The following is a 14,696-nucleotide window of genomic DNA, read 5'->3' on the forward strand; positions in this document are numbered from 1 at the left end:
GTGTCAATGGTTACCTATCTAAAAGTCAGAAACTGTTTATTCATCAAGGAACCCCTAGCAACCTCTAGTAGAACCCTAAGGTTCTACAGAACCCTGCTTGAGAAAGGCTGCATGGGTCTCGGAGATGTGTAAATGGACTGTAAAACATTTTGATGACAATTTATCTGCCAAAGTTTGTTGCTGTTTGCTTTTTTGAAATTTGTAATATGAGGATACATTATTCCCTGGAATTCCTAAAAACTGATGCAGGAAGATTTTACAAAAGTGTCTCTTTCCTAAAAGTGGTGAAGAATGTACCAAATTCATGTACCTGTCTAGAACTCGTACCTGTATTTGGCTCATGCTGCACCACTTTTAGAATGAAATTGAGACACTTTCGCAAAATCTGTCTGAGCCAACTTTCCTCTGTGTATATCAAAAGAGAGTTGGTCTTAACTATCTCTGTCTTTACATTTGGCACATTCAATGCAACACAAATTGAAAGTGGTGCATTTTAGAACTATCTGAATTTGGTGCTTCACGATTCATGAATTTGGCACAATGCATTAACAAGAGGGATTAATGCCAGAAATGTGGTGCAGCAGCTTTATTGATTCCCCCATTGTTTTTCTTGTCCTAATTAATATCCATGGACCATGCTAAATGTTCATGGAGTTCAGCAAATTTGGGGTTATTTCCTTGTATGGAAACAGGTAGGTGACTTTGTTCTACTCTGCTGCTTCTTTGACTCCACAACTGAATTGTTTTGTTGTAAAATCTAGAAGCCTTCCACTTGTATTGCAGATACATTTTTCCTTGGTATAATAAACCAACTTTAAATGCTCCAACCTTCCTTTTTCACTCTAGTGCAGTACATTTTGTTATAACAAGAAGAATTAAGCCATTTACCCATAACCGTTTTATTATGTTACCTCTAATATCTCTTCCAATAAAAGGTAATTACTGATATTTTTCTGTACACATTAGAGAAGGCTGCTCACCCAGGAAAGAGTTCTGCTCTCAAATTGCGATATGTTTTGTGGCTTACATTCAGCATTTTTGCTACATTATTTTATGGAATCAAAACATGAATTCATAGCTTGGTTTTATTCCTTTTTAAAGGGCCACTAAAGTTAAAGAGCTTTGCACGAAAGGTTACGAAATCCTACTGTAGTATGGAGAATTATACTTCCAGGCTTACAATAGCTCTGTGTTGTGATCTACCAAATACCTTACAGCCGCTGTATTTTATCCTTCTGATCCCAAAAATACAGTGAATGTGGGGTGAAAGGATTGTCACGTTTTATCAGCCTGAGACGACTTTCTGAATGTTTTTATGCCCAGATGTTTCCCAGCATGCTTGAAATCTATTCAATGCTAATTGTTTTCCATGCATTTATATATTTAAATTAGCAATTGAAATAAAATATGTATTATCCATTTTTTTTATATCAAATATTTGGAGTTTAAGAGATACTGTTTATTGGCTAACTTATGTATCAAGTTTTTGAGTTATTAACCCCTTTACGACAGCTATAGACACATTTTCAGTTGCAGGGCAGATAGGCCTTAATACAGGCAAAGCTATGACCCAGCTTTCACAAACAGCTCACAATCGGGATGCGGTAGGCTGTGCTCCTGATGACAGCAGCACTGTGCAGCCAATCACAGTGCTGCACAATCTGGACCCCCTCTTACCTACAATGGGTGTCAAAGCCCATTTAAAGCACCAGCTCCTGTTAGTGTAAAGGTGTAAAGATGCAAGCTTTCAGGATGCCTTAGATCCCGTCTTCAAGCTTTATAAAGCCTGTATGTCAAGTATAAAGCATAAAGAAGAAATCTAAGGCATCCCAAAAGCTTGCATCTTTAATTTTAATAATAATTTTAACTTATTATTATACAGGATTTATATAGCACCAACGGTTTGTGCAGCGCTTTACAACGTGAGGGCAGACAGTGCAGTTACAATACTATTCAATACAGGAGGCATCAGAGGGCCCTGCTCATTAGAGCTTACAATCTAAAAGGAAGGGTCAAGTGATACAAAAGGTAATAACTGTGGGAGGGATGAGCTGATGGAGAAAATAAAAGTACAGTTGTTAGGTGGAACCAGGATAGGCTTCTCTGAAGAGAATTTTTTTCAGGGATCACTTAAAAGTGGATAGACTAGGAGACAGTCAGTCAGATTGAGGTAGGGAATTCCAAAGGATAGGAGAGGCTCTGGAGAAGTCCTGGAGGGGAGCATTGGAGGAGGTGACAAAGGAACTAGAGAGCAGGAGGTTTTGGGACAAACAAAGAGAATGATTTGGTTGGCATTTTGAGACTAGGTAATTGATGTAGTGGGGGCCAAGTTGTGGAAGGCTAAGTTATTGTTAGTATTCTGAATTTAATTTGTTGGGTGAGTGGCAGCCAATGGAGGGATTGGCAGAGAGGGATAGTAGACGCGGAGTGGTTTGTTAGGTGGATGAGTCTGGCAGCAGTATTTATGATGGACTGAATAGGGGATAGCCTATGTAAGGGTAAGCCAATGGGGAGGGAGTTGCAGTAGTCAAGGCGAGCGATAACCAGGGAATGGATTAAGAGCTTTGTGTTGTCATTGGTTAGGAAGGGGTGTATTTTGGAGATGTTGCGGAGGTTGGGGCGGCAAGCTTTGGAAAGTGATTGGATGTGGGGCCGAATGGAGAGTTCAGAATCTAGGACTACACCTAGAACCCTCGCATGGGGGGATGGGTTGATGGTTGTGCCATTGATCTTTGCAGAGAAGTCAGGGGAAGGGGCACTCGGGGAGGAAATATTATGAGCTTGGTTTTGGACAGGTTGAATTTGAGGAAGTGGTATGACATCCAGACTGATAAGTCGGTCAGTAAATTAGTGATGAGTGAGGAGACTGATGTTGTGAGCTGAGGGGTAGAGAGATAGATTTGGTGGTCAATCGTATCAAAGGCAGCCAAAAGGTCCAAAAGTATGAGTACAGAATAGCATCCATTGTTTTTTGCTGTTAGTAAATCATTTGTGAAATTTAGGAGAGCAGTTTCTGTGGAGTGTTGAGGGCAAAATCCAGACTGAAGGGGATCAAGAAAGTTATTCACAATGAGGTGGTCACTCAGTTGGTTGTAGACCAGTCATTCAAGGAGTTTGTAAAGGGCAAGCAAAGAGATGGGGCATAGGTTGTTAAGATTGGTGAGGTCCAAGGAAGGCTTTTTAAGTTTGGGGGGGACAGGTGCATGTTTTAGAGAGTTGGGGAAGATGCCAAAATAGAGGGAGAGATTGAAGATGTGGGTTAGAGAGTGTAGGATAGAGTCACAGGGTGACCACAGTATTTTAGAGGGAACCGGGTCCAGGGGACAGGTTGTTAGGTGGGCATTGGAAATAAGTTTAGCAACCTCGTCTATAGTAGCATGGTTGAATAATGGAAGTGTTGATTGTACCTGTGGACATAGGGTGTTAAGTGGGGGGATATATGTAGAGTGGAGATTTCATCACAAATTGAATCAATCTTATTTTTGAAGTGATTGGCAATCTCCTGGGCAGTGAGTGAGTTAGTGGGTGGAGGCAGTGGATGACAAAGTAGAGAGTTAAAGGTAGAGAAGAGTTGACAGGGACTGGATGAGAAGGTGTTACTGAGAGTAATAAAATACTGTAGGTCTGCTTGGCAGTGTGGAGGCAAGAATTGTATTTATGGAAGGCAGATTTATATTGGTTGAAGTCTTTGTGAGATTTAGTCTTTTGCCACAGACGCTCAAGAACACGGCTATGTTTTTTGAACACTTCTGGTGTCATCTGTTTGCCAGGGTTGTAGGAGTCGGGCCTGATTCTGTGTGTAGTGAGGGGGCGAGCTCGTCCAGGGTTTAGGACAGCGATCCATTGTAGACAGAAGTGGCTAGATTAGGGCAGGACAGGGGTGAGATTTTGTCATAGTGGTCAGTAGCAGAATAGAGAAGAGAAGGGTTAAAGTGTCGAAGGTTTTTCCGGGTAATTGTTAATTGTTTGGAGGGAGAGGTGGTGGAAGACAGGGAGAGAGCGAAATGAATAAGTTAGTGATCAGAGAGAGGAACAGGATTAGAAGCATTTACCCATTTCTTTAGGTCAAATGAGAGGTTTAGACTAAGAAATTAAAAAGTAGCAGGAATGTTAGTATTAACAGGGATGTTGACATCACCTAGAGCAGTGGTTCTCAACTCCAGTCCTCAGGACCCACCAACAGGCCAGGTTTGTAAGATAGCTGAAATACATCACAGGTGATATCACTTGCTGCTCGGTGATTGCAGTATTCTAGTCTGCAACTCCCCAAGGTAATACTTAAAATCTGGCCTGTTGGTGGGTCCCGAGGACTGGAGTTGAGAACCACTGGCCTAGAGTGAATGTGGGAATTTCAGAAGAGAGAAAGTAGGGTAGCTAGGCAGAGAAGTCATCAAGGAAAGTTGATACTGGTCCAGAGGGCTGATAGATCACAGCAATTCTTAAGAAAATTAGAAAAAAATAGACTTATACAGTGAGCTTCAAATGATGAGAGGGACAGAAAGGGAGGAGAGAGAGGAACCTGGAAGGTACTGTGTGGGGATAGGAGGATTCCCACTCCACCTCCCTTGCGTCCACTAGGTCTAGGGGAGTAAGTCTAGATAAGGTCACCATGGGAGAGGGAAGCAGCAGAAGCAGTGTCGGATTCATGAAGCCAGCTTTCGGTGACAGCGAGTAGACCAAAAGAGTAAGTGACAAAGAGGTCATGAACAGAGATGTTGCAGACAGAGGGCACAGGAAAAGAGGAAGCTGGTTTTGGGAAGAAGAGGAATGGAAACTAAATTGGATTTCCAGCCACTGCCAGAGGGTACATGGTAATGGGTGTGTTGGGTACAGTTGGATAAAAGAGGCCCAGGATTTTGGGATATATCTCCAGAGGTTAGGAGAAGCAGAAGTGTGATCTATATGAGGGGACATGCCTTAGCATCCTCAGGATTTTATTAGCATGTGGGGTTAGAATAAAGAGTAGGTGATGAGTGCAGTAATAAGGAGAGGGCAAATGTGAGGGTTATAAATGCAAATTTTGGGGTGGAGAAGAGGGGTGAAGGAGAGAGAGTTTAAGCAGAGAGGATTCAACTGTGAAAAGGAGAGGTAAAGAGCGCATGTTGCAGAGAGGAAGGAGAACTAAACGGAGAAAGGAGGTCACCTGCCACGCCACAATCAAACTGCAAAAGGACCAAGAGGGCAGGGTTGTAAAGATTTAGGCAGGCCATACACGGTGCAAATTTCTTTCCTCCAACCACAAGTTGCAGGAAAGAAATTCACACGATTCCCCCATCAACACAGACAGTGTTGACAGGGGTATCAGCAATTGTCTTCTCCCAGCAGGGGGGGCGGGCAGGGAAAAGTCGTCCCTGCCAGGAGAAGACAGTGATGATCGCTAGTGGCTATAGCAGCCGCTAGTGATAATTACAAGAGAACCCGGCAGCCTGGTTGTACCCAAGTTGATCAATCGATCAACTTGGTACATTCAGCCTGCCCATTAATGATTCGAACCGTGTATGGCCAGCCTAAAATCAGTCCATAATTTAGGTAAGAGATTTAAAAACAAAATAAACATCACAATAATGTGAATACAGTTATAGATGGATGTGAAGCAGCAGTAATATAGATGTAAGTTTATCATAAAGATATTGAGAGCAGTCAGTCTGTATTCAGTTTAACTTTAATCATTAAAGTTAGCCAATTAAGGGTATCACTTAAACTCCTAACTTTATAGATACAAGAGATACAATACTTTACTCCAGTTATGTCATGCAATTCTTTCTCTGTATTCTTGTGCAAAATTATGGATTCCTCTATATTTCCCCTCTCTTTGCCCCATGTCACTCTGGGGATTCTGGTAACATTTTGCCAGTTTGGCCAGAATCATCAGTGTGACATGGACCATTTGGAGGAGGGCTATGCAATGTCAGCCAGCTCTGCAAACATAGGAGGTATTAATGAGAGTTGGTCACATGCATGTCACCTTGCTAGATTGTGAAGTCAATCCTGAGACCCATCATGAGTCTAACTCTCACTGAAATCTGCATGAAGCTACAGATATTCGTAATGTTTGCTCTTAAAATAATGTATGTTGAATTAACAAACAGCATGTTGGGAAGTTTCTGAGGCCAAAAAAAATGTGTGACTAATCTTAAAGTACACCTGTCATAAAGTGCTTGTTATCAGCATGTCATGTCTATGCTCTCTGAGTCACTGTCCTGGCACAAGCTTAAAAATCAGGAATTTGGACCTTTCTTTCTTATTTACTGCGTAACTGTTCCCAGAAGTATTCAAGCTAGATACAGCCAGGCAAATAGCATTTTTAGAAGGCGGCCAGCAATGAGAAATTAAACATTTTGTTCATGACTGGTGTACTTTAAGCTGATACGTTGTTAGTTTCTTCTAGTTTTTCAGCTATATCTAAACTTACTCTATTTAAAGTGTATATCTGGGCAACATTAAAAAATGTATTCAGTACATTTCTGTAATACACACATATTTCCTATGTTTCTTTCTCTTTAAAAAGCTGCAAGTACAGAAAAATACTGGTTGATCTGCCAGAAATCTGGTGAGCTCCTATCTTTCTGTCGTGAGCCAATAATGCTGCCTCTACTGCAGTGAAATTCCAGTCAGTGTTGTCAGCCCCCTGCTTAGTTCTCCTCCACTGGTCTACATAACTTCTTCCTATCTTTAACATAAGGGTTAGGTGTTCTGTAGTCCATCAAGAGACAACTAAGGCAGGGCTGACCACACTGCTTGGGATTTCAGAAAAGCAGAGGCAACATTGGCTGGGATGCCGACTGAGATGGCTATATTTGCTGTCCATTTTGTCACTGGCCACTCACTACAAGGACGTGGGCAGCCTGGGCTGCATAGTTTCTTTGGTTGCTAGGAAGAAGCTGGGCTGCACATCATCACTGGTTGTTATGCCGGCGCCTGCCATAACAACTAATGTCCCTTTGTGACCTGAGGGCTGAACATACACAGAGCTAAACATGCATGTATGAGGTATGGTATTAGGACAAAGTGTCTGGTATGGGAACAGAGTGTCCAGTATGAGGATGGAGTGTCCACTAAGAGTGTCCAGTATTAGGACAGAGTGTCCGGTATGAGGATGGAGTGTTCACTATGAGTGTCCGGTATTATGACAGAATGTCCAGTATGAGGAAAGAGTGTCTGGTATGAGGATGGAGTATCCGCTAAGAGTGTCCAGTATTAGGACAGAGTGTCCGGTATTAGAACAAAGTGTCTGGTATGGGGACAGAGTGTCCAGTATGAGGATGGAGTGTCTGCTATGAGTGTCCGGTATTATGACACAGTGTCCATGATGGGGAAAGAGTGTCTGGTATGAGGATGGAGTATCCACTAAGAGTGTCCAGTATTAGGACAGAGTGTCCGGTATTAGAACAAAGTGTCTGGTATGGGAACAGAGTGTCCAGTATGAGGATGGAGTGTCTGCTATGAGTGTCCGGTATTATGACACAGTGTCCATGATGGGGAAAGAGTGTCTGGTATGAGGATGGAGTATCCACTAAGAGTGTCCAGTATTAGGATAAAGTGTCTGGTATTAGGACAAAGTGTCTGCTATAAGGATAGAGTGTCCAGTATGAAGATGGAGTGTCCGCTAAGAGGGTCCGGTATGGACACTCTGGCATCAATGCCACCCACACTATGCCTCTTTGAGTTCCTGGGGCAGATACCTTGTGAGTAACATGGCCCTGATTGTCAGCTCACTGAAGGAACTGTGGCAAATGAACGAGTATTTTTCTATAATTGCAGCTTTTCAAAGAGACAAAACCCAAGGGAAAGTGCATATATTGTGGAGATGTACTGCACAATTTTATAAAAATGTATCCCGGGCATACATATCATTGTCTATAGCCAGAAGCTAGTATGTGTTCATGTTTATTTAGTGATGGCCCACTATATCTTCTCAGTTGATGTCAGCTTTACTGGCCCTTTAATTTATCTCATGCTATGCGCTCTTCCATCCTGCAGCTCTCATTCATCCTCTATTTCATTTTCCCATACACTTTATTTTGCTTGTTTGTTTGTTTTTCTACGGCCCAACCTTGGGATTCCTCCACATCATTGCCTTGCAGTGACACTATCTGGGAGAGGTGGATTGTTCAACAGCTACAAGGTCCCTTTATTGTCGATGCCTGCCAGTGTCCATTCGCAGGTCAGTGGCATGTTAGGTGGATGTTTGACTCTGCTCCTTTATCCCTCCAGATTATCTGCACTATTACTGCACTACAGAAAAATCTTGCACCCCGCCACTGTTAGGCCATCCTACTCGGAAGCACTGGGACATCTGTGATCCATCATGGATGGGGGCACTCAAAGCTCTTTTGTGTTTTTTTTATTATTGCACATTTTTATTTAATTTATTCTTGTTGTTAAACTGCCCTAATGAAATGGGGAAATCAGGAGCACTAAATAATATTGTAGTTTGCTTGGGCTCAGCTGCATCGGAGATATTGCATCTGTTGTTATTGTGATATTAACTCATTGCTGAGAGTCTGTCCACTCACAGCACACTGAAGTCAACGCAGTTGGGATTATTTTACCGGCAGTTACAAATATCTTGTGTAGCTGATTCCTTAGCCAGACGTATATATGATAAATACTACCGAGTGGTAAAAAGAATAAACTATTATAAAGTGATGCCCAAATCATTGCTGAATAAATGCTTGACAAGGGATACTATGGGGTTGATTTACTAAAGGCAAATAGACTGTGCACTTTGTAAAGCACAGTTGCACTCAGCAAGTGCAGTTGCTCCAGAGCTTAGTAAATGAGGTGAAGCTTCACTTTGCAAAGAAGATCCAATCATGTGCAAGGAAAATTAAAAAACATTTTGCATGGATGATGAAAGTCAGCAGAGTTTCTGCTTATTTACTGAGCTCTGGAGCAACTGCTCTTGCAGAGTGCAACTGCACTTTGCAAAGTGCACAGTCTATTTGCCCTTAGTAAAATAACCCCGATGTGTTGTGAAAGCTTATTTTTTGGCAGTCAGACTACTAAAACTGATACTTCACCTTTTGGTATTTGCTAGCAACTTGAGTCTTTCACTACCTTAAAGTGTCACTAAGCTTTACATATCAGCTAATTATTGACCTTCTAATCTATTTTTCATGAAAATGTTTCTTACTGTGTTTTTCTGCCTCATTGTAATGTTCTTCTTGAGTTCCTGAACCTTTTGTTTTCCACCTTGCTTCTGTTTGTTTGGAATGAGTAGTGCATGTTAGTTGTAGTCATGTGTACTGCTCTATGCACTACAAAATCCCATAGTCCATCTTGGAAGCGAGCAAGAGAAGGTGGCCATGTTCCTACATATAGTGGGACCATGGAGAATGAATGTAGCCACCCTCTAACAGGAAGTCAGATCACAGCAACCAATAAAAAGGAATTTGGAGGAGGCAGAGGGAGATAGAAGGACATTATTTGAGTAACAATACATACTTTAATAGCTTTTTTTTTTAAAACCAAAGTTTAGGGTCTCTTTAAAGTGGAACATTACTCACTGAAATTAAAGAAGAATTCCAGAAGTCTGAAGCCATGGGATTGGGCTTACCGCACCAACTTCTCTTGCAGCTTCAAGCTAGTTTCAAAAAAAAAAAGACACAGTCTGCATTAAAATATCTCGGCACATTCATCCCCTCAAAATCACAGGCTCTTACAAACGGTCAAGCATCTCTTGAATACGTGGCACACCGGACTACCCTCGTGGTTGTACCGCTGTAACATCCTCAAAATGAGCATTCTCCCCAAATTTTTATACCTTTTCCAAGCCATACCAATTTCCATCCCCAATAGCTAATTTAAACAAGTACAAAGTCTGTTTACAGATTTTATATGTGCCCACAAACGACTGCGTTTACGCAGAAAAATACTCTCAATAACCCAAACTTTATGGTGGGCTGGCAGTTCCAGACTTACAGACTTATACCATGCTACTCATCTAAGTAGGCTGGTGGATTGGTGTCACCATCAAGACATAAAGCTCTGGAGTCAGAATAGGCCCAGAGTGACATACCTCTCTCCAGGACATGAGTCTGCGCCCAAATTGTCCCTCGAACACACCTATCTCCCTCCGTTATATCCCATCTTGGGAAATCCGTTGTTCCCCGGGCTGTAGTGATAGACCCTTCTGAAACTTGTTGACCTCGGGACATTTTCAAGTCTCTCATTTCCTCGTAGTGGGACACTGGCCATCACTGTCCACGCTTACAGACCCCAATGGCACCTTCCAATTGGACTTTTGGAGGGCTCTCCAAATGCGTAATTTTTTTAACTCATTACTGCCTCCAGGGAGCTTTAACCGCCCTCTGACTACCTTTGAAGAGTCGTGCTCAGACACCGGAGTGCTACCACATGCACTATCTACTAATTACATTACACTAATCACCCCCCCCCCCCCCATAGCTACCGGCTTCCCGGCTTGACTGGCTGGGAGCAAGATCTAAACCGCAAATTCACCCCAACCAAAGACATCACATCTTGCGATTCACACACAAATCCTCAATTTGCACTAAAACGCAAGAAACTAATTTTAAAATTTTATCCAGGTGGTAGCGCACACCTTCCCAACCACATAAGTTCTTTCCCTCGGCGTCTGACCGCTGCTGGTGCTGTAGGGATGATCGAGGCACAATCCTACATACCGTATTTTCTGGTCCTGCCCCAAACTTGAACTATTTTGGAAAACTGTTTGTCACATCTTACAAAAATTCAGGAAAAGACCAATCTCAGACGACCCAGTCTTTTTTCTTCTCCATGCCTCCAATATCCTGGGAAAAAGCTTATAGGAAATCAATTATTCATCACCTCCTTAACACAGCCAAGGTGTGTATCCCTCTTAACTGGAAATCCTCACACCCCCAGACCATTGGCCTTTAGCGGCGGAAAGTGGAAAAGATAAACAAAATGGAGGATTTTGTCCTTACCTCAAGGTATCAGCAGTAGCGCTATTCCAAATCGTGGACTCTCTGGAACATGTTTGTATTCTCTGACGAGGGTAAGGCTCTATTCGAAAACGACACTGCCAATTGATCTTTTAGTACATGACCCATGGGCGACATGTGAACTTTCCACTATACGGAAAAAGTAAACTGGTTGAAGCGGGTCCCGCAGAGTCTTCTTTTGCTTACCTTTTGCTTAATGCAAATTGACCTCCCTTCTTACCTCGGCACAGGCATAATGTTTATTTTATCATCAGGTTGATATCATAAGGTGTTGTACAGCCCTTAACATCATATATTGTCTCTTCCAATTCATCTTATATGACATATGACGACTCTGTAGAATTTCCGTTTCTACCATTTTGCAACCTGTGCTGTACTATACATGTTTATTCACAAGCTGTTTTTGAAAAAAAAAAAGAATTCCAGGCATGGATATTTTATACATAGTTGTATTCATTGATCCAGTGTGGACCAATGTAACTATGTACACAGTATTGTCAAAAGTATTTAGATGCCTGCCTTTACACACACAAGGACTTTAATGGCATCCCAATCTTAGTCCATAGGGTTCAATACTGAGTTGTCCCACCCTTTGCAGCTATAACAGCTTCAATTATTGTGGAAGGCTGTCCACAAGATTTAGGAGTGTGTGTATGAGAATGTTTGACCATTCTTCCAGAAGTGCATTTGTTAGGTCAGGCACTGATGTTGGACGAGAAGGCCTGGCTCGCAGTCTCCGCTCTAATTAATCGCAAAGGTGTTCTATCGGGTTGGGGTCAGATCAGTCAAGTTCCTCCACCCCAAACTCACTCATCCATGTCTTTATGGACCTTGCTTTGTGCACTGGTGTAGTCATGATGGAGCAGGAGGGGGCCATCCCCAAACTGTTCCCACACAGTTGGAAGCATGAAATTGTCTACAATGTCTTGGTATTCTGATGCCTTAAGAGTTCCCTTCACTGGAACTAAGGGGCCAAGCCCAACTCCTGAAATACAACCCCACACCATAATCCCCCCTCCACCAAATGATTTGGATCAGTGCACAAAACAAGGTCCATAAAGACGTGTAGTCAGAGAACACCTTACATATAACATGTGGTTTGATGTATTGGGAACAGGGATTAACAAGCTGTGGTCAAGGGGTATTGCCTCTATCCAGAATTTTAAATTCAAGAACACATTGAAAACTATCAAAGCTCATCTAAGCAAACATCAGAGTAGAAACAAAACAGACATTGACACATGACCTACCTAACACTGCAAAAAATGCACCTATTCCCACATGCATAGATCTAAATGTGCCCTAAAGGTAAACTATAGTAGTCATGGGTTAGTTTATTTTGTTTTTATTTTAAGCTTATACATTTTCTTTCACTTTTATTTTATTGGGGACAAAAATTGATACGTACATAACTATGCAATAGCATAAACAGGTAGAACAGAGTACATTGGCTGTTATAAAAGGGCAACTTAAATAACACAAAAAGCAAATTCAAAGGGAGATTCCCTTAGCAGATATTAAACATTGAGCAGTGTTCATAATCATAAATAAGGAATGACTTATCTGGACAACATTGGAATGTTAGGTAATCAGATAGAAGAGAGATGCTTGAAATTGCCACATTCACGACTTTTTCAAAAACTCCCCAACTGGCGGTCCAATAAGCTAGATAAAACACAAGTGCACCAATGCAGTCATCCACAAGACCAAACATAGGTATTGCTAGTATGCGTAGACAAAAAGGTAGTCTCAGGGCAGAGAAAGTCATAAAAGAGAATGAGAAAGTGGAAAAGTAGAGTAATATATAGCGGGTGGGGAGGTGAGGAATCCATCTCCACCCCGGAGGCTCACTGCTGGTTTATTAATTTGCCACATTAGCTCTACAATTCTAAGAGCAGTTGTGTACATAGGAAGTGTGTGCAAGAATTTGTCAAGCCTGTTGTTTAGTATCGCCATCGGTTTTTCATTGACCAGCTTACCATGCGCCTGACTTTTTACTTCGTCAAGTCGGCATTTTCCACGCTTTTGTGATCGTCTGTTCCGTGGCCGAAAATATGAGGGTCATGCTTATACATTTTTAAAATAATTATATATATATATATATATATATATATATATATATATATATATATATATATATATATATATATTTATACACAGTACTGTGAAAAAGTATTTGCCCCCTTCCTGTTTTTTTTTTTTTTTTTTTTGCATATTTCTCATACTTAAATGATTCAGATCATCAAACAAATTTTAATATTACACAAAGATAACTCAAGTAGATCCAACATGCAGTTCTTAAATTATTATTTAATTTATTAAGGGAAAAAAGCTGTTCAAACTTGCCTGGACCTATGTAAAAAAGTAATTGCCCCCTTCCATGCTGAGTTATGAATGAACTGTGATTAATCACAATTTTTTGGAAAGCTGAGTTAAATTTTACTTGCCTCACCCAGGCTTGATTACTGCCAGACCAATTGAATCAAGAAATCATATAAATAGAAGCTATCTGACAAAGTGAAGCACGCTAACAGATCACAACAAGCCACACATGATGCCATAATCTAAAAAAAATCAAGAACAGATTAGAAACAAAGTAGAGTACATGTATCGGCCTAGGACGGGTTTTAAAGCCATTTCTAAGGCTTTGGAACTCCAGTGAACCACAGGGAGAGCCATTATCCACAAATGGAGATAACTTGGAACAGTGGTGAACCTTCCCAGGAGTGGCCGGATAACAAAAAATACTCCAAGAGCATGACGATGACTCATCAAAGAGGTCATAAACGAACCCAGAACAACATCTAAAGAACTGCAGGCCTCATTTGCCTCGGGTAAGATCAGTGTTCATGATTTAACACTAAGAAAGAGACTAGGCAAAAATGGCATCCATGGGAGAGTTCCAAGGCCAAAGCCACTGCTGACCAAGAAGAACACAAAGGCTCATCTCACATTTACCAAAAACATCTTGATTATCCCCAAGACGTTTAGGAAAATATTCTGTGGACTGATGAGACAAAAATTTTACTTTTTGGAAGGTGTGCGTCCCGTTACATCTGGCATAAAACGAATACAGCATTTCATAACAAGAACATCATACCAACAGTTAGACATGGTGGTGGTAGCGTGATGGTCTGGGGCTGCTTTGCAACTTCAGGACCTGGATAACTTACCATAATTGATGGAACCATGAATTCTGAGCTCTAGCAGAAAATCCTAAAGGAGAATGTCCGGCCATCAGTTTGTGACCTCAAGCTCAAGTGCACTTGGGTTATGCAGCAGGGTAATGATCCAAAACACAAGAGCAAGTCCACCTCCAAATGGTTCAAACAAAGCAAAATTTAGGTTAGGAAGCAATTACTTTTTCACATAAAACCAGGCAGGTTTGGACAGCTTTTTTGCCTTAATAAATGAAACCATCATTTAAAAACTGCATTTTGTATTTAATTGGGTTATCTTTGTGTAATAATAAAATTTGTTTGATGATCTGAGTCATTTAAGTGTAACAAATATGCAAAAAAAAAAATAATCAGAAAGGGGGCAAATACTTTTTCACAGCATTGTATATACACAGTTAGGTCCATATATATTCGGACACTTTTAGATGTTTTCAGGTATTTACCAAAACATATTCAAGCTATAGTTATATAATGGACATGGGCTGAAAGTGCACACTCTCAGTTTTAATTTGACGGTATGTACATCCAAATCGGAGGAAGGGTTTAAGAAGTACAGCTCTTAAGATTA

General features: G+C 41.2%; 1 protein-coding gene across 2 annotated transcripts in view; it reads left to right on the forward strand.

The window, feature by feature from the left end:
- SORCS2 (sortilin related VPS10 domain containing receptor 2) overlaps nt 1-14,696 on the forward strand; it is a 1,340,427-nt gene that overhangs the window by 1,314,131 nt on the left and 11,600 nt on the right. Inside the window, exon 27 of one of the 2 annotated variants that reach the window (XM_073610686.1) lies at nt 8,085-8,164. The exons of the other annotated variant lie outside the window; for it this stretch is intronic. Coding sequence (XP_073466787.1) covers nt 8,085-8,164 — 80 coding nt within the window. The remainder of the gene's footprint in view (nt 1-8,084; nt 8,165-14,696) is intronic. 2 annotated transcript variants of the gene reach the window in all.

Source organism: Aquarana catesbeiana, linkage group LG01 (genome assembly GCF_042186555.1).
Source record: "Aquarana catesbeiana isolate 2022-GZ linkage group LG01, ASM4218655v1, whole genome shotgun sequence".
Taxonomy (NCBI): domain Eukaryota; kingdom Metazoa; phylum Chordata; class Amphibia; order Anura; family Ranidae; genus Aquarana; species Aquarana catesbeiana.